Source organism: Micropterus salmoides, unplaced genomic scaffold, assembly GCF_014851395.1.
Source record: "Micropterus salmoides isolate LMB-PRFRI ecotype aquatic unplaced genomic scaffold, ASM1485139v1 Ms_hic_scaffold_19, whole genome shotgun sequence".
NCBI classification, from domain to species: domain Eukaryota; kingdom Metazoa; phylum Chordata; class Actinopteri; order Centrarchiformes; family Centrarchidae; genus Micropterus; species Micropterus salmoides.
The window spans coordinates 1,617,782-1,644,147 of NW_024041039.1; the positions used below are offsets into that span (position 1 = coordinate 1,617,782).

The following is a 26,366-nucleotide window of genomic DNA, read 5'->3' on the forward strand; positions in this document are numbered from 1 at the left end:
ATCTCTGCGCTGAAGGCATTACAGTCGACAGCGTTCAAATCTGGCGTGAATGTTATCTTTGCTGCGGTATTACACGGCCCGCTAACTGGCCGCCACGGCCAAAAGACAAAAAAAATCTGGACTCTTCATCTGCAGAGGATTTTAATCCACAGGAGGACGAGGAGGAGGATTTAAGAGTACAGGATGAACTGCTGTTGAACTCGCTGACATAGAAATATTTACATTTACAGAAGAGCAGAAAGAAGCAGCAGGTCGAGTTTCTGTAAGACATAAAAACAAATACAGAGGCAAAAGTTCTTGAACTGGAGTTTCTCCAAAACTTTAGTTTAGTTAGTTCAGATTAAAACTAAACAACTTTTTCATGTGAAAAAATAAAGATCCATCTTTAACGTTTAACGTTAAGTCCTGAGGACGGAGAGATCCCATATCTTGGACTGAGAATGGGAGAAGTGGTTTTATTCTGGCGGCCTGTGCAGTTGAAATAAAACCTGATATAAGAAGGAACCTGCCCGTCACTGTAAATATTACAATATATTTCCCATACTCGTGCCATATATTTAATAATCTTGAAATACCATTTCTGACAGCCCTAAAATGGGCCGCACCATTTCCTAACCTTGATGTCAGTTGAACGCTGCTGCTCCAGTCCAGACCACCATGCACGCATGTCAGCAGTTAGCTATACACTCAACTTTCCTACCTTCAGAGTGAGACTGAACAGAGTGAAGGAGGTGGCCTGACTGATCTGCAGGACCAAGTGGGTCCAGAGTGTAACTGGATCAAAGTGGCCCGCGGACGGGACGTGTCCTGGTTTCTCTGTGGTGTCCGAGGGTTTTCGGGGTTTCCAGCTGATAAGTTGGGTTTGCAGAGCGAAGCCTCAGACATGACCAAACTCAGTGGACCCAAATATGTCTATGGACCCGAGTCCAGACCAGCTAGAGAGAGTAGATCCTTCTGTTTATTCTCTTTTCAGAGACAAAAAATAATTGTAACTGAAGTATTTGCTCATTAACCCCTCAGCCTGGTTTTATTTTCTATTTCACCCTTTTTAAAATAATATAATAATAAATACATACATGTGTTGCTTTTATCTTTGATGTAAATCACTTTGAATTGCCTTGTTGTTGAAATGTGCTGTACAAATAAAGTTGCCTTGCCTTTTGTAATTTGCATTTAAATGAGCTATGTGATGTTAGCTAGCTGAGAGCCAACTCAATCATTTCATATTTTATGTATTTGTTAGCCATCACTGGTGCTCAGGCATGAGCAGTGAAACTGAGGATTAGTTAACGTAGATACACATTGTGACATCGATATATAGAGTTTTTTATTTCTTTTTAAATATTTTGTGAGCCTAGTGCTGCTCTTGGTGGGAACTGTTGGGCTTCTGTAAATAACATCACAGAGTACGGTCTAGACCTGCTCTTTGAAAAGCGCTGTGAGATAACTGTTGTTGTGATTTGGCGCTAAATAAATAAAGTTGAATTGAAAACTTGAAATGATAAAAATTAGGAATTAGATATAATCCCTGAGGGCCACGTCGAGTTGACTGATTTAATACATATATCTACATGCAGCGCACTGTTTCCCACGGACGATTCGTACCGTCGCACAACGCTCGAGAGTTGGTGGCGCTGTTTGCAAAGAGAAGGAAGAAAGAGAAAATAGCGAGGGAGAAAGAGAGAGAGAGAGAGAAAGACCAAGTGTCCACAGTCTGGGATCAAGCTAACAGGAAGCAGCAGCTCTGTCCAGTTAGTCTGCTGTAAATCAGCACAAACGCAAAATGTACCAAACACAAATGTTTTCTTAGGTCTGTAGAATTTGAGGTCAGTCACATTTTGCTAACTAACTAATATTTAATTAATACTGCCCCTCCTGTGATTAGAAAATTACAGCAGGCCATTTTGCAATTTTGATAAGATTTTGATTAATTGTTCAGCCGTCGTTTCCACATGTCTGTAACTAAAGTTATAAAAACCACAGGGAGTGTTTTTCCTCTCTTTGCTCTTAAAATATCTCTTTTATTGTTACTTTTCAATAATTGAGCTTAAATACAATCTCTAGTCCACCCCTCACATTTCTGTAAATATCTGATTATATCTCTTCATGTGACGACACTGAAGAAATGACGCTTTGCTCCAGTGTAAAGTAGCGAGCATACAGCTTGAGTGAGCGTGCAGCTTGTATAACAGTGTAAATCTGCTGTCCCCTCAAAATAACACATCACACAGCCGTTAATATCTAAACCGCTGGCAACAAAGTGAGGACACCCCTAAGAGAAAATGTCCAAATTGGCCCAAAGTGTCAATATTCTGTGTTCCAGCGCTGCCTTAACCCTCTTGGGCCTGGAGTTCAGCAGAGCTTCACAGGTTGCAAAACGTGAGGGGTCTACTCACTTTTTTGAGATTAACATGACATAAAAAACATTATATAATAATGGACTTCATTTTAGCTATAAAGATCGCAGATAGATGTAATCTGCACTCAGTAAGGACTGCTGTTTACACTGTGTGTGATGGAAAAACTGACATTTTCCATGACGAATAAAGAAAAAAGATCGTCGCCCTGAAATTCCACACGATGAGGACGCAGTCACATCTAGATCTACATCAAATTAAGTATATTAAAATTGTTCCGCTCAACAAAAAGAAGTAAAGTTAAATCGTTGTTATTCATCCGCCCTTCTGTCCGTCTGCCTCCTGGCTCATAAAATAAATTCATTTCAGACATCTGAGGATTTAATAACACCAAATGGAAGTAAACCTGTCGACGGGTTTTGGACATAAATCAAACTTTCTAACTATTTTTGGCCACAGCTGATGGACCAGCGCCCGAATTAAAGAAGCACCTCGAAGTCCTCATCACACTGAGAGTTAAACCGGGACTGAAAGACTTCAACGCTTCAGAGCGAGGCGTCACTCAGACACAAAGCAGAAAGCATCAGACGAGTTTCTGTCTCTCTGGCAGGTGCGATTTGGACACTTACACTGCTGCAGAAATGTGTTTGTGGAAATATAAAAGCCAAAGAAGGTACTCAAGTTGTATCTGGAAGAAGCGTCGGGCCAAAATGAGAAAATAGCTCAAATCTCACGGGCATGTGATGACGGCTTTGGAAACAAACTGGAGAGAAGAAATGTTTTTTTCTGATTGCGTAACAAGAACTCCGTCTGCTGACATTATGTTTCTACACAGCTGAAGGTTTCCACCATTTATCCAGGGAAACGTTTTGGTATAAATGTATAAATCTCACCTGATGTTGCTTCAGGTATTGAAACACAGTTCAGAAAAGACGGAGGTCATTCGGGGAAGGTTATACGGGAGGCTTCTTCAGCTCTGACTGGCTGGCAGCGAGTCCCGGCTCTTTAACCTCTGGCGGGTCGTTATCAAGGTGATGGACGCCTCTTGGCTCGTTCGTGCTCCTGGCAGCTGTCGTGGGAGTCACGCGAGGCCAAGTCTGAAGTGAAGAAGCCTCTTGGAAGACCTTCGACCTAGTCCAGTTCCCCGGGCTATTTTAACCTCCCTTGGATGGGGTTTCTGGCTAATGGTTAAGGGCGTCACTTACTGCTGAAGGGCTCAGATTAGGGGTGTGACGATAAACTTATGCTGCCTTACACTGTAGCAGCTGAATGACGTCACACAACAACGGCAGCTCCTGTGGAAGCACACCGTGCAAATGGTAAACAATAACCTGAACATAAAGCATATTTGCATGTATTTAATTAAAAGTATAAATACTATGATATAGTAAAACCTGTTTGATGTAGAAATATGTTGCTAGGTAGCTGGTTCTCTAAGGCGCCTTTCACACCTGCCTCCTTTGGTCCGAACCAAAATTGCAGGTGTGAAACCAAACAGACGAAATTTGGTCCAACGAAAAGAGGTAGTCTGGATCTGGATCAAACTGAACCAAGGTTCGGTTCGGTTCTGGTGTGAAAGCGTTTTTTGGTTGGTTCAGACTTTCAGACTATTTACAGGAAGTTCAGCGGTTGACGTGTGAACCGGAAACATATAAATACACGAGGAAATGCGTTGAAATGAGGACACGATCATAAATCTCCCCTGACAGCTCATCTTTTCAAGCAGACGGCCGCTACAGAAGCTCTCTGCCACAAACATCTTTGGTTTCTCCTGAGACGGATCGCTTGCCTGTCGGCGGCGTTATAATGTTCGCACAGCAAGGACGTTTAATTGTGACGAGCCTTCAGGATAGTTGCTGCTGCAGGTAGTAATGCCATAATAATCATAATAATATTGTGGCAAATATGCATCTGTACATTTTTTTTATTCATTCATTCTTGTCAAAGCTCCCCGCTGAACTGTTTAATAGTCTTAAGACCCTTTTTGATGGTCTTGGTCTTGTCTCGGTCTCGGGATTTTATTTCAAGACCAGTCAAGACCATAAATTAGGGAAGAAATTGCTTTTGCATCGTCTGATTTATTTGTTAACATCCTAACTTTTGGATTGGATGTAAAACTTATTGCTTCAGATCCGACCAATAACCCTAAATTATTTCTTGCACGTTTATAATGATGTGAAGATTTTCACATTTATGGTGATGTTTTATTTCCTTTTTTTCTAGAAATTTTATAAATTTCATTGTTAGTTTACATCAACATTACTGAAGTATGAGATTGTTGTTTCTTGCGATGGACTGGCGTCCTGTCCAGGTTGTACCCCGCCTTGTGCCCGATGTCAGCTGGGATTGGCTCCACCCCCCCGCGACCCTGTACGCAGGATAAGTGGTTGTTGACGGATGGATGGAGATTGTTGTTTTTTGGGTCATATATGTCATGTGTATTAGTTTTTTTCCTCCATGTTTATTTGAGTTAGGTTATATAAGGCACCAGTAAGATTTGCGAGAGCATTTTATTGTTTTGATGTACATGGATACAGAAATCTACATTCATCCCATGGAAATATGAATGAATGTTTTGCAATGGCTGTATTTTATGAGGAAGTAGGTGACTGGTGTAGACAAATAAGTCACCTCCTACAAAAGACGGCGTCTCTCTATGTAACACCATTGTAAGTTAGACAGTGAGCGGGAGTTTTTTCTGTGTCTCGCTATAGAGGTGCGTAAGTTATTTACTGTTCTGCATACTATTTTCATGAAATCTTAAATGCAGAAATGTGTGAGCGGGCGGTCTGACGGTCCTGCCCCGAGGGTTCTGACCATTAAACTGTTCATTTATATAAAAAGCTCGGCTGTGACACTTGATGAAAACAGGCCCTGGGTTCATAATACTAAGAAACTGGGAGGTGTGTTTCTTCACCTGGGTGAAAAACGGTTCGTAGATCTCCACCCCGGAGTCGGAGCCTTGCGTCAGCGCCTCCCGGCCTCTCCTCCAGGTGTAGTGAACGGGTGGGTTGGAGTTGGCGACGCAGCGGAGAAACACCGTCCTCTCAAAGTAGAAGTGCTCCTTCGCCTCGCCGACGCTCTGATGCACCGTTATCACCGGGTCGTCCAGGTCTGAGGAGGAGGAGGAGGAGAGATAAAGGGGGGAAAGATGAGCGAGTACACAATCATGAACTCTCTGTGAAGTAACTTCCTGTCAGCTGAAGGCGAGGCCAGGTGATGTTTGTCTCCTCCTGCAGCGTCTGAATTTACAGTTTCTGTATTTTCCAAACAGTGGGTCACTTTTCCTGCAGTGGGGGTAATTACTGCTGAGCCAGAGGCTTTTTAATTGGCTGGAAACACAGCGAGCTGCCCGATCAGCTGACGGCGGCAGAAGCAATGAGGCTCCGGCGCGGTAATGAGTCCGGTTAAGAAGCCGCCGCCAGCAAAGAGGCTAATGGTCGCTAATCTACTTCCCACAGAGCGAAGACAAACTCCAACCTGCACATTGAACACATCAGGGCCCGAAAACAGCCGCTGCACGTAAACAGAAGCCAAAACAATCTGCTCCCGCCCGCTGGTAACTCCCATAATGCACTGCGAGTGCGTCTGTACGGGCTGCAGGTCAGGGCGTGGCGGTGAGTTAATGATTTATTCTGTTTCCTGCTGCAGTTTGATGGAGAGGGAGGAAATGTTGTGTAAAAGCCTCCGTGCCCTGAAGGAAGCACTCAGCCGCGATGCGTTCAGGTACCACTTAAATCCCTGTAATCCCAATAAGAAACACGCTCCAGGACATTCTGGCTGTTACACAACAACGCTCGCAGTCTGCTCGTGTCACTTCCTCCTGCTTTCTGTTACTTTGGAGGAAACTTTTCAGGCGACACACACGAGGGATATAAAAACACCCCGAGGACGTTTCTGTACTGGGATTACTGGGACCGTCAGCATCCGAACATGAAGGTGAGCAGAGAGAAACATCCCGACTCGTGTTTTGCTGCGACAGATCTTCAGCCAGCACAGCTGCGGGGGGGAGAATCACAGCTCGACGCCTCGTTTCCACACATGCAGGTCGCCAACAATCAGCCGCAAACACCGACGCACAGTGTTTGTCACATGTGGCGAGGAGACGTGTCCGGAGGAGGATTTAATCTGACAGCTCAGGATCGCTGCAGGAAACTAAAGTGGGAGGAAAACCGGTGTGTGTGTGTGTGTGTGTGTGTGTGTGTGTGTGTGTGTGTGTGTGTGTGTGTGTGTGTGTGTTCTTACAGTAGACGTCGACCCGTATGGACCGGATGGCGGGGGATCCCAGTCCGTTGTCTGCCTTGCAGTAGTAGCGCCCCCCCTGGTGGCGGCTGATGTTATCGATCTTCAGAGTTTCGTTGAGCAGCGAGGAGTCGCCCTGACGGTCCGAGGCTCCGCCCGCCGTCTTCGTCCAACGGATCTGCACAGAGATTTGGGGGGGGGGGGGGTTATTATACACAGCAGACTGACCACTTTAAACTGGTTTGGACCAGTTTGAACTGGTTTGATTTGGACCAGTTTAAACTGGTTTGGTTTAGACCAGTTTGAACTGGTTTGATTTGGACCAGTTTAAACTGGTTTGGTTTAGACCAGTTTGAACTGGTTTGATTTGGACCAGTTTGAACTGGTTTGGAGTGTAGATAAGTTTACACTGTTTTGAACGGGTTTGGTGTGGACCAGTTTGAACTGGTTTGGAGTGTAGATAAGTTTACACTGTTTTGAACTAGTTTGGTTTAGACCAGTTTGAACTGGTTTGGAGTGTAGATAAGTTTACACTGTTTGGAACTGGTTTGGAGTGTAGATAAGTTTACACTGTTTTGAACTGGTTTGGTTTGGACCCGTTTGAACTGGTTTGGAGTGTAGATAAGTTTACACTGTTTGGAACTGGTTTGGAGTGTAGATAAGTTTACACTGTTTTGAACTGGTTTGGTTTGGACCAGTTTGAACTGGTTTGGAGTTGAACTGGTTTGGAGTGTAGATAAGTTTACACTGTTTTGAACTGATTTGGTTTGGACCAGTTTGAACTGGTTTGGAGTGTAGATAAGTTTACACTGTTTTGAACTGATTTGGTTTGGACCAGTTGAACTGGTTTGGAGTGTAGATAAGTTTACACTGTTTTGAACGGGTTTGGTTTGGACCACTAAATGGATTTGGTTTAGAAAAGTTTAAACCGATTTGGACAGGTCTTAGTTTAAACTGGTCTAAACTGGTTTTGACCAGTTTCAAGAGGTGAGTCATCCTGATTTTCAGGTTTTAATTCTTATCTGAGTGAACTGAACAATTTCCTGTTTCTGAGCCAGACTCTGGGTTCAGTACCGAGCCCAGAGGCAGCGTCTGTCTGTGTGTGTGGTCCAGATTTGTCCTCGTTCTGCATCTGTTGGTCAGTTTTCCATCCGCCCCTCCCACCAGCTGTCCCTTCCTCTCTCCTCCATCATCATCCTCCTCCTCCTCCATCTGTCTCCCTCCCCCTCTCTCTCAGATAGAAAACAACCAGGGATTTTTGTTTTTAATTACTGATTAATCATTAATCTGGAGCGGACTGTAAACAACTGAAAAGGCAGCACAAATAAATAAATATTGACATGTTTTAGATGTTAGACGCTTGTTGTCGTTTCTTGTTACCATCTGCTCTGTATGTCCAGATGTTAGTAGACCTCCAGCCCTCAAACTTTAGTCTTCCTCTGTTTTCAGTTTGTGAACTTTTCCCGCCCTGGGTTTCGCCTCTCAGGCTACGTGCAGGCTGCCCTAACGCTCTGGCTGGTGGAGGTTACTGGGTCAGAGCCCTGAAAGGAAAACCCTCTGTGCCCTCGTCTGTATATTTTTTTAGAAAAATCCTTATTGATCCGTGGACTTAATGTGTAGTTTCAGTCTTTATTTGTCCCTAAGGGGCAATTCAATTTGCCACAGTAGCAATAAAACTAGACAAAACATGACAACAGCAGCAGCAGCAGCAACGACGAGGTGAAAAATCCATCTCCATGAAAGTTAATGTGAAATGTGATTTTCAGTAGATTAAATAACAGACTTACAGGAAGCACAGAGACGTTTTCACAGCCTTCAAACTTTGTTCTGAAACCAAACCTGCAGTCTCGCCTCCATCAGCATTTTTCCTGCCCTGATTCTCTCTCTCCCACCTGCCCCCCCCCTCTCTCCCATGGTACAGTCCTCCCACATGTCGGTCGCCCCGCTGCCAGCTGGAGCGAGGCTGACTCTTTATCCGTCTGTGCAGGCAGACGGTTAACAGCCCCAAAACCAGCGACCTGACGATTACAGAGCTAAAAATAGTCTCCGTGCACAGACCCTGGATCCGTGTGACGACGCTCTCCGCACGGCGTCTAATTAACACGACGCCACTGTATCTGTGTTGAGCTCTCGTACGCTCACATATAAAAGAGACAAAACACTGCGACAACTTCACGAGTCACAAACCACAGCGACAACAAGCACCTTTCAGGGCCCCTGGAAACAGTTCCTGTGTTGTTGTTGCACCACGTTTCTGTACTTGCTTTGTTTTCTAAGAATGAAATAAACAACGCAATGTGTTGTCAAAGTGGTGGAGATGTTTATTTAAAGCAACATAATGTTAGATGTGTAATTCAGTGTAGATAAGGACAGCTGCACATGTGTGTTTGTTATGATCGCATTACTTTTGATCAAAAACCAATAACGTCTATTTAGATTATTAATCACAATATTACACAAGGCCTCTTATCAAGCTGCCAGCTTTTAAATTAAGCTCGAGGTTGTTTTAGGCCTGTGCCAAAAAAGAACAAATATAGAAACTGTGAAATCTGTGCGTTTCCGTCACAAATGAGCGTCACCGGCCGCGAGCTGCAGGAAATTCTCAGCAGGCGTGCAGAACTCTGCACAGCCGGACGAGACGCCGACAGCAGAAACAGCTGTTCAGACGTGAGTTACGAGTTCGCTACGTCAGAACTTATTCAGAAAAAGTGTTTCCAGCTCCTGTTACTATGACCTGGATGACTGAGAATCTTCATAGACATCTTTCCAGCTCCCGTTTAGCGCCTTTACTCTTTTTCCACAAAAACCACCTCAAAGGAGCAACAAAACTGTTTTGCGGGCTCTCTGGTCCTGGCGGCAGCCTTCAGTATTGCGCACTAGGGGAGGGAATCTCTGGGCGCCTCACGATTTGATTATAAAACGATTATCGAGGCATCATTTTTTCTATACAGCTTCTCTGGATTATTACTAAGCATTTAATTTGAGCATTAAAACCCTAAAGAAACTTCTCCTAATTAGCTTAAAAGGACTAGTTTGTGTCCCTAATTGAGTTCATTAAGCTCATTTCTTCAACAACCAGCTGTCAGACTCTGCAAACTGAAATCTAATAATCAGGATGTTCAGTCTGTGAACAGGACAGAGCTGCACACCAGTTCAGTCTGAGCTCGTACCCGATGTTCTCAACCCTGGACAAGTATGTAGGTTAGTACTGACGACATACAGCTGAGCTAATGAATATTACTCTGTTAATAATTTAACGTTACATAAATAAATAAATATTTTTAGCGCCTTTCACGGGACCCAAGGAGGCTTTACACGTAGTTACAGAACAACATAAAGTCATTCAGGAGTGAATTTCTTGCTAAAGAGCTGGGTTGTTGGGAGCATTTCGGATCTCTGGGGGGGATGAGGTCCAGACGGGTGGGGGGGCTGTGACGCTGAAGGTTCTGGAGTCTGGTGTGGGGGACAGAGAGCAGGTCCTGGTACAGGGAGAGGTCAGCTCGCTTTTCCAGCAGTTGGCGAAACTAAACGGTGGATCAAACAGTATGACGTTAACGTAGCAGCTGTGTGCTCATTAGGGACAAACAATCAATCCTTAGATGCATCGACGACGTGGAAGATTATGAATTGATTGACAAATGGCTAAAAATCAGTCTGGTGTCAAGTTTCAGTCTGGCGGTAAACGTGCAGCGCAGGTCGCTGTGAAATCCTCGTGATCCGACCAATGCAAACCGTTTCAAGATACAGTCACCACAGCGCGTCCAATCAGCGCCTCCGTCAGACCAGCCGGGAACAAGCGAAAGCGACTCACCGACGAAGCCTCACAGTAACTTCATCCACCGATGGATTATATTCCAACAGAAACGGTCTTGTTACGCTGTCAAAGGTCCAGACGATCCAATCTAGTAAAACATTTAGTCCGAAACATATTATTCCATCAGGAAATCCTCAGAGACGGCTGCAGGTAGGCGCACCTGATAGGTCATTATAACCGGAATAACTCCAGTTTGGAACTCTGACACCAAATCCGACCCAATAGGCGCTCACATGTCCCTTTCACAGCCTCCAACAGCCAATGAGAGCCCGCGCTGTAAGGAAGGGCCGGCCCCTGTTATTTCCTGGGCAGGCCGAGCCAACTGTGCGGATGACTGGCGCTTCCTGTAGCTCAGACCTACCCTTATCAAAACCTGTGTAAATGGTATTGCTCTAAAATTAAAAGTTGGACTAGGTGAGGCTTTCCGCTGTGGCCCCACAGTGTTTTCCAGCTCATGGCATGCAGGTGCGGAAATGAAATATGTATTGCTTTAAGTCTGTTCAAACTTGCACTCATCACTTGCAGTGATGCTGACTGTTAGACACTGCAGTGTTCTGCAGTTCTGTTCTCTTTCAGATTCTCCAACTGGTTCAAGGGCTGCATTCAGTTTACTGTTGGCTTGCCTGGGATTGGCGTTTTACAGGAATGGTAAGAAGTTAACGTTTCTGCTGCAGCAACATGAAGTTCCACTGAAATCGAATCCTGTCATGGACCAAACATGTCAGAAATAACTGAGTGTGTGGTGCGAGAAACAAGACATATCATTTACCCAGTGAGAGAGGAGCTTACATGCCGGTACTGCAACCCGCCGGTACTGCAACGCGCCGGTACTGCAACCCGCCGGTACTGCAACGCGCCGGTACTGCAACCCGCCGGTACTGCAACACGCCGGTACTGCAACCCGCCGGTACTGCAACACGCCGGTACTGCAACCCGCCGGTACTGCAACACGCCGGTACTGCAACCCGCCGGTACTGCAACACGCCGGTACTGCAACACGCCGGTACTGCAACCCGCCGGTACTGCAACACGCCGGTACTGCAACACGCCAGGACAAACTAACACTGTTTTATACAAACACATAACTTTGTGTGTTACATTAGTCGAATTTACAAAAGGGAACAAATAAGGATTTAGCGTTTCACAAAGTTTATAAAGTGTCCTCTTCTCTTTCTTTAAGGGAGTCACCTCACGCACAGACAGAAGACCCGTTCGCCGGCGTTCTCTGATCTTGTGCACTCGGCAGCAACACTGTGAACGTCACGTGAGCGATGCACCGTTCCTGATTGTAAAGTCCGGGCACATCTGGATGGAAACAGGACCGTTGTTTATAATAATTACTCTGTACGCCATTAAACAAGAGGGAAAATGTATAGAAATCGATTATTTCTTGCTCAAGACAGAGCAACATTACCGACTAGTCCAACAGGAAGAAAGTACAAAGCGCAGGTGAGCTGACAGCTTCCCTCTGTGTGTTTCTGTCATTCAGTCCCACCTGAAACAGGCAGACTAATTAACACCAGGAGCTAATGTGCTGCGTTCACTGTCACTAGAGACGCAGGTGTGAATGTGTGTTCGGAAAAAATCCTCCCTCACTATAACAGAACGTTCATTGTGTTGAAGTGTCTGATCACTCTGCACAGGCAGCGCTGCAGCTAATGATTATTTATTTATTTCATCTATAAACTGACAGGAAATGCCCTGCGGCCGAGCTTGTTTTATTCAACCAACAGTCCAGAACCAAATAAATCTGATTTACTGATCGCAGCTCTACATTTACTGATTTATTACAGGCCCGCTGTGTTAGACTGCAGTGACCAACGGCGGTACGGTGGCCCTGAGAGCTCAAAACGCCACAACTTAAAGCATCATTATGTGGTAATTTTATCTTAAAATATCATCATATCATTTTGACGCTGCACTGATGTGCTACAGGCTGATCTGTTGTTACCACTCCGACGCAAACATTTTGATCGCGACAACGGCGTTAAATCACTGTTCTGCAAGCTGTTAGAAGCAGCAACAAGTGATTATTGTTCTTTGGAAGAAGCAAACTCGGTGAAGAGACGGAAGAAGACGAGGAAGAGAAAATATCAGACCGGCTTTTAAGGATGCAGCACTGATGTCGAGCAGCTGCTGGCAGGTAAGAGAGATTTTATGGACTGTAAAATTCTCACTGCAGCTCAGTCAGGAGCTGAAATATGCAACAAGTTAGGAACCGATAAGCAGAATCCAAACGCACGGGTCTTATCACCTCCACGCTGTAGGAAATTTGGTTCCACCTTGGAACCGGTTCTCGATCTCCAACCCTCGCTTTCAGACTAAAACCATTTTCTCGTCCACACAGGTGGACGGGTGTTATTATCATAACAGAGTTTTTACTCCTTGCGTTTAAAAAAATGTCTTACTACATGAAAAGCCAAGGCGGCGATACGACCCTAACCTTAAAGCCACGTTGGCCAATCGGAGCCGAAGGAAATCGTAAACAAAGCAGGCAGCGGTGCACAATCTGACATCAAACACAGCGGATAACGGCTGCGCACTCGCTCTAGCGACTGGTGTCGAAAAAAGTGATTGTGCTTCTAAAATAAAAACGCAAGAACGTCTTTTGCAGAAATGCTTTATGTCAAGTTTATTAAGAGCTTTTACTTTGAAGAGTTCTGAAGCACATTGAAAACGCCTTCGGTAAACGTGTCATTTGATTCCCCTCAATCTCCTCAGGGAAATGAAAATAAGCCTCCACAGGTTTATGAATGCGGATCAAACGCCGCACACACGCTGCAGCGCATGCTTTATTGTGAGCATGTGCAAAAGTGTCCTTTGATTCAATTTGTTTAACAAGGGAGAAAAGATGGAATCGATCTCGCTATCTACCCGCAGACTCACGACTGAGCTAAACGCGTGCATGATTTCGTACGGTTTGACTTTGCTCTGGCCCGCCATATAACGGCTTGGAAAAAATTCGGTGACCTGGTGCTGCGTTTCTGTCACGGTTTCGCGTAGACAGGGCCTGAATGTTAAAACTTTATTGTTAATGACGTGATGTCAACGAGAGCGAGAGGCTCCATCCACGCTCCCACAGCCCGTGACGGCAAAGATGGCGGTTATCCCGCCCCTCCCGCTACAAAGTCAATCGTCTGCTTTTAACAGCCAATGCGGGAAACATATTTCAGCCAATCGTGCGGCTCCACTGATGTAAGAGTCTGTTTTACTTCTACTGCGCATGCCTGGTAGAAGTAAAACCGGTCGGGAAAAACGCTTTTTAGACCTTATTTTGGGGCAAAGTCATCAAAGTTTTTCAGCTATTTTTTCAGATTTTATGTCCTGGTGACCCGTGAAAGTGCAGCTCTGGCTCTCTGCCCATTCTTTCAGACAGGAGCCTGGTCATGTTATAATACCGTTGCCAAGATGGCGGCCGAGTGGCGGGATTTGCCTGTAAGGACTTTGACACTTTCTGCGATGTTTCCTCCCGTCCGGACCGAGACGGTCAAGTCTGACCAGTGCAAACCATTTCAGACTTCACTGTCTGGTTTTAACCTCCGGGGCGGCGCGTTAGTGCCGACAGGTGAAAACGATGACGCTCACGTTTGGCTTCCTGATTGGCTACCAAAGCAGGAACACGATGCTGCTGACAGAGTTTTAGTTTTGGTATTAAAATACTTTGTACTGTGCTTTGCGTCGCCTCCCAGTCTGTTTCCCGCCGCCACCGTCTCTTTGCTTTCAGTAACGGTTCCACCTCGCTGTCGCTCCAGCAGAGAAATCTGTAGGTGAACGGTCACGTGATGTGTCTTTGTTTTAATAGAGACGGAGATCAATTCTGACACACAGCTAAAACGCTGGAGTGGACGGAGATCTATTTACAAAAAACGTAGTAGTGTGGATGCAGAGAGAGAGCGAGCGAGAGCGAGCGAGGTGTTAAAGAAGAAGAGGGGATGTAAGAAAAGATGCGGTGAAGCTGAGCTCTGCAGTGACGCAGAGAAAGTGTGTGTGTGGATTCAGACTGTGTGCCAGCAGCAGCTCTATTTATAGCCTGGACACTCTGACAGCAGAGAGACTACAGAGAGATGATGATGATGATGATGGAGAGAGGAGGAAGAGGAGGGGCAGCATGAGAAGAAGAAGAAGAAGAAGAGTGGAGGACAGAGACGCTGATCTAACCTGAACTGGATATTTTCCACATTTCTATTCTAAAAGCTCTGTTTTCTGTTACACCGGGACTCGTTCCTCGTACGTGAGGAATCATTGAATGTAAAACAATATTGTCAAAGCTACAAATAAATTACAAAATTAAATAAAGTAAATAAAACAGTAAAAGTGTGTGTGTCAAAAAAGAATAAATAAATACAAATAAATATTAAAAATAAAAATAAATAAATAAAACAGTAAAAGTGTGTGTTAAAAAATAAATAAATATTAAAATAAAAATAAATAAATAAAAACAGTAAAAGTGTGTGTCAAAAAAGAATAAATAAATACAAATAAATATTAAAAATAAAAATAAATAAATAAAACAGTAAAAGTGTGTGTGTCAAAAAAGAATAAATAAATACAAATAAATATTAAAAATAAAATAAATAAATAAAACAGTAAAAGTGTGTGTTAAAAAATAAAATAAATATTAAAATAAAAATAAATAAATAAAACAGTAAAAGTGTGTGTCAAAAAAGAATAAATAAATAAAAATAAATATTAAAATAAATAAATAAAAACAGTAAAGTGTGTGTGTCAAAAAAAAATAAATAAAAAATAAATATTAAAAATAAATAAATAAAAACAGTAAAAGTGTGTGTGTCAAAAAAGAATAAATAATAAATATAAATATTAAAAATAAAAATAAATAAATAAAAACAGTAAAAGTGTGTGTGTTAAAAAAGAATAAATAAATAATAAAAATAAATATTAAAAATAAAAATAAATAAATAAAAACAGTAAAAGTGTGTGTTAAAAAAGAATAAATAAATACAAATAAATATTAAAAATAAAGTAAATAAAACAGTAAAGGAACAATTACTAAAATAACAAACAATGAGAATAATAATAATTTTTTAATAATAATTATTATAATAATAATAAGTCAGTCTAGTCTGAGTTTCCACTGTTTCATCCAAGTTTCCAACATCGGAGTAATGAGCAACTGGAAAGCTCTGATATTTATGACTCGGTCAAAGATGGCCACCAAGACGGGACTGAGAACTGAAGTTAAAACCGTTTTTAAGTGTGTGTGTTCAGGAGCGGTTAAACCTCCTCTGGTGATATTTAAGCGTTCAGTTAATTGACAGTTAATTAAGCAGCAGCTTCCAGCCCGCAGCAGAGGTTTTAACGAGCTGCTGGGAAATAAACATCAGCGGCGGCAAACTCCCCGACCATCACGTTTCACGCCGTTTCTGTTCCACTCTAAAACACGGGATTTTTAACTTTGAGCTTCATTTTGTCCCACTTTCTCTCCGACACAGTGAAGTAAACGCAGCATGTAAAGTTCAGGTTCGGATGGATAGAGCGAGCTGTCCACGTTTATTTAAAGTGTTTCTGGAAAATAACAACAAGAAAGGTTTTTAACAAACGAAAGGTTTATTTGCACAAGAACAAAACATACAGTGAAACTTAAATCTGGAAGAAACAAAAAAGGAACTTAAGGAGTTGTTTATATTAAATCTTAATAACGTTAATGACGACGGCAGCTCTCACTTCTTCTTCTACCGTCTGCTTCTTCTCGTTCCCAGACGGTGGCGGCAGCTCTTCTTCCTCTTCTTCGGGTGCGTTTGAGTTCACGCGGCGCTGCGCAGCGCTGACTTCGCCTGATGCATGCTGGACTTACAGTAAGGCACGCTGGTGAGAAATTGTGTCCGACTTTTCGCCATGTCACGTGACATTAAAAGCTCGCAGGAGCAAAGCGGCTGCAGTTGCTTTTCTCCGGCGGCACATTTTACTTTGCAAATGTTGCAAGATGACTCACTGATCTGAGCTCACGCAGGAAGAATGTGTCCGACTTTTTATAGCACGCCTGTAGCTCACGTCACGTTAGACTGTCAAGTCTGCGAAAGTCAGCCGTAGCCATCTCGAACGCACCTTTTCTTCTTCTTCTACTTTTCTTCCTCTTTTTTCTCTCTCTTCTGCTTCCTCCTCCTCTTCCTCCTCTGCTTCTTCTTCTTCCTCCTCCTCTTCCTCTTCTTCTCTGTGAAATTGCTCTCACTTATGAAACATTAAGGCGTCGGAGCAGCTCAGCTCAGCGGGAGCTCTGGCACTTACAGCATGCCGCCGGGGATGATGGGAGGTTTTATTACTGTATGTGCTCTGCAGAGTCAGTAGGGATTAAGAGTGTGTGTGTGTGTGTGTGTGTGTGTGTGTGTGTGTGTGTGTGTGTGTGTGTGTGTGTTCACTTCCTGCTCTTTTGCAGCTTCACTCTCCATCATGTTTCTCTGGTGTTTTAATCGGCTACAAAGACGCTGAAGACGTCACGTGTATAAAATAACTTTCTCTGGTTAACAGTGATCCTGGTTTCACCGTTTTAACTCGCTGTTTATTTCCAGTCGCTTCTACATTTGTGATTTTGTCGTGTATGTACACATCCAGTATCTCACAAAGTGAGTGCACCCCTCCCACAACATGTGACTATATCTCTTTATGCTTCAACACTGAAGAAATGACACTTTGCTCCAGTGTAAAGTAGTGAGCAGCTTGTATAACAGTGTAAATCTGCTGTCCCCTCAAAATAACACATCACACAGCCGTTATTGTCTAAACTGCTGGAAACAAAAGTCTCTAAGAGAAAATAACCCGTGTGCGGTTCGTTCTTTGATTATTTCGATTCAAAACCAAGTCGGTTTTTGTACATTTTGACCTGTGAAACCAGTATAAGTACCCAGTAGAGTTCCCAGTGTACCCAGCATGTTGTTACCTGAGGTCGGGGGTGTCCTGTCACCAGACACTGCAGCTCCAGAGTCTCGCCCTCTCTGATGGTGTAAACTCTCTCGCTGTAGCGCTCCTCCTCCACGTTACACGTCTGACCTGAGTGCACGATGCGCACAGTAGGGGGCGCTGCGGACCACAACACAGAAACAACACGTTCAGCGTGTGTCACGCGACTTTCAGCACAAAACAACACACAAGCGGGAGATTGGGTCAGTGACGGAGAGCTGTTACCTACAGATCCTAACCACCTGCCGGCCAATCACAAACAGGCGCTTCATACGACCACGAGGTAAAAATACATTTCAGTTTCCTCTGAAAGCAGCAGAGTGCAAGATTCTTCCTTTAACTTCACTGAAATGGGTCAAACTGAGAAAATAAAAGACAGTTCAGTACAGTGTATAACGGTGTCGGCTGCAGCACAGCTGCCTCATGCAGACAGAGTACAGAAGCCCGGGTGTGTCAATCTGAGCCGTTCATTTAACGACTTGCTTTTCCCTGAGCCTGACGGTCTGAGGCCCAGAAGGAACGTAAGCTTGTATTATGGAGTTGCAGACCCAGTAGTCACTCTGAGTGCAGCATCGGGGACTTGGATTGGATTCTGGAGGCCCCGGGGAGCCGGTGGAGGTCACTGACTTGTGGAGGGACATGAGTCCTGTTGGGCTGATCAGAAACCAGCTGCGTTCTGAACAAGTTTCCGAACCCGTCAACTTTTTCTTTGTGGGAACATGTGATCCACGTTTTGTGATCCAACATCATCAGTTTAACTTCCCCACCAATTTAATTCAAAACTTTCATATTTTCTACATTCATTACACATAAAGTCACATATTTCAAGCCTTTTTTTGTGTTTTAATCTGGATAAATTCATCTTACAGCTCATGGAAATTAAAAATCCATGTTTTAAAATATTAGAATAAATAATGTAAAATACAGAAATGTCGACCTTCTGAAAAGTTCTGAAGAATATTAATTTATGCTCTCAGCACTTGGCTCCTGTTGCATGAATTACTGCATCACGGTGGCAACCAGCCTGCTCAGGTGTTCTGGAGGCCCAGGTTCTTTGATGGCGGCCTTCAGCTTGTCTGCGTTGTTGGTCTCTCATCTTTCTCTTGAAGCTTATAGATTCTCTATGGGGTTCAGGTCTGGCGAGCTGGCTGGCCATTTAAGCACAGGAACACCATGGTCAGCAAACCAGCTCCTGGTGGTTCTGGTCCCGTGCCAAGTTCTGCTGGAACAGGAAATCAGCATCTCCATAAAGCCTGTCAGCAGGTGAAGCATGAAGTGCTCTAAAGTCACGCTGCTTTGATAAAACTCAGTGGGCCAGCAGAGGACCCAAATAATCAGACTGTGGAAACTTCAACTCCAAGCAACTCTGTGCCTCTCCGCTCGTCCTCTAGACTCTGGGACCCGGACTTCCAAATGAAACTTTCATCTAAAAAGAGGACTTTGGACTGAGAGATTAAAGTCTGGGCAAACCTTTGCAGGTGTTTCGAGTTAATAAGCTGATCAGAGCTCTCTATTTAATTTATGCAGGGGGAAAAAAAAGAATGCAAATAATGTGAAAGTTCTTGTTCGGGAAAGTTTTTCATATATATATATATATAAATATATATTTGACTTAAATTACAGGAGGAAAGGACGTTTTTCAGGATATTCTATATTTTTTCGGGGCACCTGTTGTGTGCAGGTGATCTGGGAGCTTTATGGGGAAGTTGCAGACTAAAACCAGCTGAAGTCTGAAAGTCAGTCTGTCTGAACCAGTTCAGCTAATTAAAGTTGTGAAATTATACATGAGCAGCGGCGGAAAAAAGGTCAGCAGGAAATTAATTTTTAATTGACGGGAGGTTTGGCGGCGTGAGGCCGCGCAGACGGGCCGCAGACTGGACCACTAACCCTGATCTGCATCGGGCTGTTTGTTTCTGTGTCAGCAGCTGCGAGGCGTGATCAGCCGCTGCTTCTCTATTTTTACACTCCTTCGTCTCTATTTCTGCCCGAGCGGCCTGTGAGATAAATGTAGTGTTCAGACCCACGAACACAAACACTCACCACTTACTGCTTCAACGTCTCTAATTTAACCCTGAATCAGCTGTTCTTCCTCCCCAGGGCGATCTGTAACCTGCAGCCGTGAGGAACAGCTCATTAGCCTCATTACTGATTCGTCACTCAAGCAGTTTTTACTTACTGATGGTTAGAAAGCACCGGCCTGACAACAAATTTGGGCCGAAGATGCAGAAGATCCACATTTTAACCAACCGAGAAACAGAAACTCAAAAATATCTGCTGGCACTCGCTTTTATCGCCAAGTGTTCCGCCATCCATCCGCTGTGCGCCACCTGGCGTTTCAGAAGGAAACGGACAGTTAAAATCTGAGAAGAAGCTGTTTCTGTCTTTGTAAGAGTCGATCAGGTCAAGGTTATTAAAGTTTTTACATTTTTTAATAGTTTTTATTTTGTTTTGACTTTTTGTTTTCAAGTTCAGTTTAAATTTGTTTGTTTTTTTTGAAACTGCTTCATTTTAGTTTAGTTTTTATCAGCTTCAGTGTCACTTTGTCTTTTTGTCAGGGGCGAGGTTCAATAAGGTCAGAAAAAGTATTGTGTTATAAAACCTCAACAAAACTTTGTACAATTTAAAGCCCCTTCTCCACCGCACGGTACCAGCTCGACTCCACTCTGTTGAAAAGCTGCACCTGTACCTGCTACCAGGTACTTTTTCTCGTATCACCTCTGTCGAGGTTCCAGTCGAGCTGAGGCGATACTAAAATGTGACGTGAAAACACAGCAGGCTGCTGATTGGTCGGAGAGAATCGTCACTATTCACTGCATCATCATTGCTGCACCAGACAGAGGCCAGCAGCAGGAAGTTTAATATTTTACAGTTTTCATGTGGAATTTCATCACTTAATCCACTTCTGAGAAGTTTTGAGGTGAGCCAGGTTTCCCTTCTTGCGTGAGCTTTTCAAATGGACGTGAGAATTGTTGCACATATTTCCTCACCTTCCACTGCAGAGCTCCAGACTAACTTTTTGCACTAGTTGCACTGGGGCGCCTACATTTTTCATTTAGGTGCACGGCCACAAAATATACGTGCGCCCAAATTTTTTCCAGCACCTTTAGCACCATAACAGTATATTTCCCACGACACAAAACAAAACTTTTCTGTCCCGGCCTTTCAATAAATGACCAGTGTTTTTGGCTGGTTGCATTTTCTCCAAGCTCCCGCGACATGGCTCGTTTCGCTTTCAGAAGTTCGGTCGATAACATTTGGAAAGCCTAGAAGAGCTGCACGATTCATAGATTACCCTCATTCGAGTAAGCGGAGGGTGAAAGTGGAAGTTAGCCAGCTCACCAAGTCAGAACAGTGACAATTGTAAACCTCACCGCCAGCTAGAGTATAAATCCAGCGCCCCTTCTGGGCTCTACAGTGCGACCATTTTGCTCGCATATGCCCCTAAAAATCGATCCGTGCGAACCGGAAAAATGATTTACGAGCAAAATGTGCGAGTAACAACCATAACTATACAACCTACAATAACCCCCCCCACCCTGCTCGCCGCGCTGCACTGCGCCGCTAATGGTTAAAAACATCCCGCCCCTGGTAGCGGGCAGGACGCGATGCAAAGCTGGTGTAAATCAAATGAGAGTTCCCGGTGGGCCGCTCGTTACAAAGATGTCAGCAGCTGGAGCGGCGAGACAGAAGACAACCGGGGGAAGATAAGGAGGTTGTTGGTTTGGCGATCTGGCTGTTAGCAATATCAGGTGCCTTTTGTTGAAAAATGATCAACTTTTTATAAAATCGATGAGCTCGTCAGTTTCACTGTTCGTCAACTGACCGATCACAGCCTGGATGGGGCGGGACATAGAAATGGTTTGATGCGCTACAGTAAACTTTTAAATGTTGAATGGTTGTGACTACTGATGAGACAGCAGCATTAACAAATTAATGACTGAAAACATGAAACTGCTGTTTTGTCCAACTGGAATTAATTTTAGACTAGTGGGAGGCTGTATAGTGTACTATTACATAAAATGACAATATCCTACATATAGTAAAATTTTACTATTTATACATTAACACACTGCCAGTATACTATTAGATTAAATTATCTAATGTTAGAATATCACTCTAGTTTCTCCTCCATGTTGTGCAAAGAGCCTCTGCAGTGGAAAACTCCTTCTAGCCTCCTGTTCTGTTTTCCTACAGTTCCTGTAACACTGTTCAGTAGTCCTGTTTCCATCAGGGGTGGCGTGGGTTGTGTGGCTGCTGCTGGTGGATCGTGAATCCGCCCCGGTTCAAAAACTACACAAGCGCCAATCACAGGAAAGTTTGTTCTGATGACTGAGCAGTGTTTTAAAAGCTGTTTTCAGAGTTACACAAGTTCAAAACATCTGGTTCAATATTTTAAAAAGCTTTAAGAAAATGTTAAGGCCGATGCCGCGGCGTGCAGATACAAGGGTCTTCACTTCCAGTCCTCCAATGGTTGAACACAAGGACCAAAATACTAGGCTTACGAAATATGAAATAAACTGACAAAAATAAAGACATTTGCAAAGTTTCAGTGAAACGAAAATATTTTTTTAAACCTAGTTTTCATTATTTCGTTAGTTTTCGTTAACAATAACGACCTTGTTTTAGCGTCGGTCTCAGCTTCACCTTAAAATTTTACTTTTACAAGAACTAATAGAGAGTTCGTCAACACCGCCAGTAAAGAACTGCCTCCACGTCAAGATGGATTTACTGGATACCACACGCAGGAGGACGGATCAGCTGCAGCTTTACGGATCAGAACCACCTCACTGCAGCCGGCGAACCGCAGGAAGCTGCTTAGTGTGCTGAATATGTCCAGAACCTCAGGATGATGACAAGAAGAGGAAAAGGAGCTTAAAAAAAGCAGGATGAATGAGGAGAGAGAGATGAGGAGCGAAGCAAAAGAGAACGAGGGGAAGAAGAGTAGAAAAAGATGAAGACGAGGAGGAGGAGGTGTGGATGATCTGGTTGTCCTACTTTTTCCTCTGTTTTCTATTTTTAGATTCTCCAATGACTCTGCTAGTGTTTCCTGCTGTTGTCATCAAACCCCAAAACACCCCCCACCCCCCGTCGGACTGATTCCTTCCCAGCATGCACTTCAATCAGAGAGTCTGGGGAGCCCTAACACCTCCCACAGACATCAACTACAACCAGAATGGAACTGGGAGAGCGCAGAGCAACAGTCCAGTTTCTGTGATGTGCATTTCCAAAACTGTTAGCATTAACGTGTCAGCGGCAGCGACACAGCCGATCATGTGACAACGTGTTTGCACTACACCTAAATAAAATAACACGTTTACACGGTGTGTGCCCGACGCCTGTGAGTCTATGGAGACCGCAGGTGTGATGGCTGAGGTGTGTACAACTCACCCCTCATATAAACAGTGGCGAGGACAGAGAAGGAGCTACCATAAAGCATCTGCATGATTATTAGGATGGGTCACATCTTCAGGTCGCAAAATCCAGAAAACCCTGATTTCTCCCAGCCATGCATTTGTTTCTGTAGCGATGCTGGATGTAGCTGTTACGTGTTGTTGTATGTTTAGTCGTGGCACAACGTTCATTTTATTTACGACGGCCCCCGGAATTTGGATCAGCTCCAAAATTTTAGGGTTTCTTCCTCAGCACATGTAACACCCTTCTACCAAGTTTCTATATTAATGGCCACTCGGGCATCTTTATGGCCATCCAGGTATATTTAAGACCCCCCGGGTATATTAACGGCCACCCGGGTATTTTAATGGCCACTCTGGTATATTAACAGCCACCCGGGTATATTAACAGCCACCCGGGTATATTAACAGCCACCCGGGTATATTAACGACCACCCGGGTATATTAACAGCCACCCGGGTATATTAACGGCCACCCGGGTATATTAACGACCACCCCGGGTATTTTAACGGCCACCTGGGTATATTAACAACCACCCCGGGTATTTTAACGGCCACTCTGGCATATTAACGACCACCCCGGGTATTTTAATGGCCACTCTGGCATATTAACGGCCACTCTGGCATATTAACGGCCACTCGGGTATTTTAATGGCCACTCTGGCATATTAACGACCACCCCGGGTATTTTAATGGCCACTCTGGCATATTAACGGCCACTCTGGCATATTAACGGCCACTCGGATATTTTAATGGCCACTCTGGCATATTAACGGCCACCCCGGGTATTTTAATGGCCACTCTGGCATATTAACGGCCACTCGGGTATGTTAATGGCCACTCTGGCATATTAACGGCCACCCCGGGTATTTTAATGGCCACTCTGGCATATTAACAACCACCCCGGGTATTTTAACGGCCACTCTGGCATATTAACGGCCACTCGGGTATTTTAATGGCCACTCTGGCATATTAACGGCCACCCCGGGTATTTTAATGGCCACTCTGGCATATTAACAGCCACCCCGGGTATTTTAACGGCCACTCTGGCATATTAACGGCCACTCGGGTATTTTAATGGCCACTCTGGCATATTAACGGCCACCCCGGGTATTTTAATGGCCACTCTGGCATATTAACAACCACCCCGGGTATTTTAACGGCCACTCTGGCATATTAACGACCACCCCGGGTATTTTAATGGCCACTCTGGCATATTAACGGCCACCCCGGGTATTTTAATGGCCACTCTGGCATATTAACAACCACCCCGGGTATTTTAACGGCCACTCTGGCATATTAACGGCCACTCGGGTATTTTAATGGCCACTCTGGCATATTAACGGCCACCCCGGGTATTTTAATGGCCACTCTGGCATATTAACAACCACCCCGGGTATTTTAACGGCCACTCTGGCATATTAACGACCACCCCGGGTATTTTAATGGCCACTCTGGCATATTAACGGCCACCCCGGGTATTTTAATGGCCACTCTGGCATATTAACAACCACCCCGGGTATTTTAACGGCCACTCTGGCATATTAACGGCCACTCGGGTATTTTAATGGCCACTCTGGCATATTAACGGCCACCCCGGGTATTTTAATGGCCACTCTGGCATATTAACAACCACCCCGGGTATTTTAACGGCCACTCTGGCATATTAACGACCACCCCGGGTATTTTAATGGCCACTCTGGCATATTAACGACCACCCCGGGTATTTTAATGGCCACTCTGGCATATTAACAACCACCCCGGGTATTTTAATGGCCACTCTGGCATATTAACGGCCACTCTGGCATATTAACGACCACCCCGGGTATTTTAATGGCCACTCTGGCATATTAACAACCACCCCGGGTGGCCACTCTGGCATATTAACGGCCACTCTGGCATATTAACGGCCACCCAGGTATTTTAATGGCCACTCTGGCATATTAACGGCCACTCGGGTATTTTAATGGCCACTCTGGCATATTAACGGCCACTCGGGTATTTTAATGGCCACTCTGGCATATTAACGGCCACTCGGGTATTTTAATGGCCACTCTGGCATATTAACGGCCACTCGGGTATGTTAATGGCCACGGAAACACAGAGACAGATGTTATCTATTATCTATTAAGTTACAAGACGCGGACATATTTTACCAGCACCAACCAGGTAAAGCGACAGTGAACACACCAGTGCAGGTGTCATTCGTTAGCTATCACGATGGTTTCGATAGGCTACGTCATTAACAAGCGCCCTCCACCTGCTGCTGCTTAAAGCGGAATAATCCAGAAGACGTGTCTTCTCTGAGACTTTACAAAAATGCTGCTGATGGAAAAAGACAGCAGAGGCATTCAGGGAGAGGCACACAGGAAGGGGCGGGGCCAGCAGGTGTGTTTGCAGGAGACCACAGCTGCAGGTGAGCGAGAGTCAAGAAGCGAGGAAACACTAAAACAATAAAATAATCTGGAGAATGAAGTAAAAAGGTGAAATAAGGAATAAGGCACCCCATTCAGATAAATACTGACGTCTTTACTAACAGAGAACTCAGATCCCATCACAGATCAGAATGAAAGTTTTCTGTTTCCTCCTACTCGCGTCCAGGACGTCACACACACGGTAATTAAATGCTGATGAGTTTTAGGATTAACCAGTGTCTTGTTATTTTCCTGCTCCCGGTGCATGATGGGGTCAGAGGTCAGGGAGAGATTTGTCTCAGCGTGGGGGCCACAGCTCAGATTAAAGAGCAGCTATAGGAGCGTCTGATTGGATTAAACTCTGTCCTGGTTATTAAAGATGAGCTTCATGTTCAGACTGATGAACTTTGTGTGCGTGCAGGTGGATTCACACGCGGAAACATTTAGATTTTTGATTCTGAAGAATGAACAACCAAAAGATTTAAAGTTCAACACTGATCCCTAACATACAGAAACCAATTGAATAAAACAAGAGATAAGAAACATGATTTTATATTGAACCGTTCAAACAAAAGAGAAAGAGTGAAGCTGAAGCTCGGCACCGTCAGCGCCCAGTAATAAGAACGACGACTCGGTGTATAAACTGGATGTTACAGACTGACAGTTTCATCTGTATTCCCCTCACCCCTCCACCCTCTGATCCTGTTCTGGCTCAGGTATTTTCCATTTCCCCCCATAAAACCAGGTATTAGTCTAATCCCTGCGCTCTCTGCAGCGCCACAACCCGTCCACGTCCTAATAAGTGATGAATCTCGCCTGAACCCGGCAGACCGGCTGATCCCCGCGGTACGAGGTGCAGCATACAAAACACACACACACACACACACACACAGCTCCTAAACCCAGGAATTACTCTGCCCCCGCAGGGTCTGTACAATTGCTGCTAAACCAGGAATTAGATCCAATCCAATCCTCTCGGATAAACCGCTGCAGGTGAGGGCGCTGGGGTGAGTCATGGCGTTCGTTTACGGTGTCAGAAGGTGGAGAGCTGTGTGTTTCTGGCTTTTAACTCCTTAACTACAAGCGTTCATGCTACAACGTCAAAATGTCAATATAAATATTTATTTAAATATAATAACATTAGCTCACAACATGCACTAGATCGATCGATCACTGATCAGTGGACCATATACGCAGAATCATTAATAACAACT

At 44.3% G+C, this 26,366-nt stretch overlaps 1 protein-coding gene and 1 long non-coding RNA gene across 2 annotated transcripts in view; one reads left to right on the forward strand and one right to left on the reverse strand.

The window, feature by feature from the left end:
* Positions 1–26,366, reverse strand: part of LOC119910779 (MAM domain-containing glycosylphosphatidylinositol anchor protein 2-like) — a 79,839-nt gene that overhangs the window by 21,936 nt on the left and 31,537 nt on the right. Inside the window, exons 2-4 of the mRNA XM_038729587.1 lie at positions 17,309–17,448; positions 6,603–6,777; positions 5,275–5,471 (exon numbers count right to left, since the gene is read on the reverse strand). Coding sequence (XP_038585515.1) covers positions 5,275–5,471; positions 6,603–6,777; positions 17,309–17,448 — 512 coding nt within the window. The remainder of the gene's footprint in view (positions 1–5,274; positions 5,472–6,602; positions 6,778–17,308; positions 17,449–26,366) is intronic.
* Positions 11,372–12,176, forward strand: LOC119910924. Its single transcript, XR_005445717.1, has 2 exons — positions 11,372–11,448; positions 11,594–12,176. It is a non-coding gene; the product is annotated as an uncharacterized LOC119910924 (long non-coding RNA).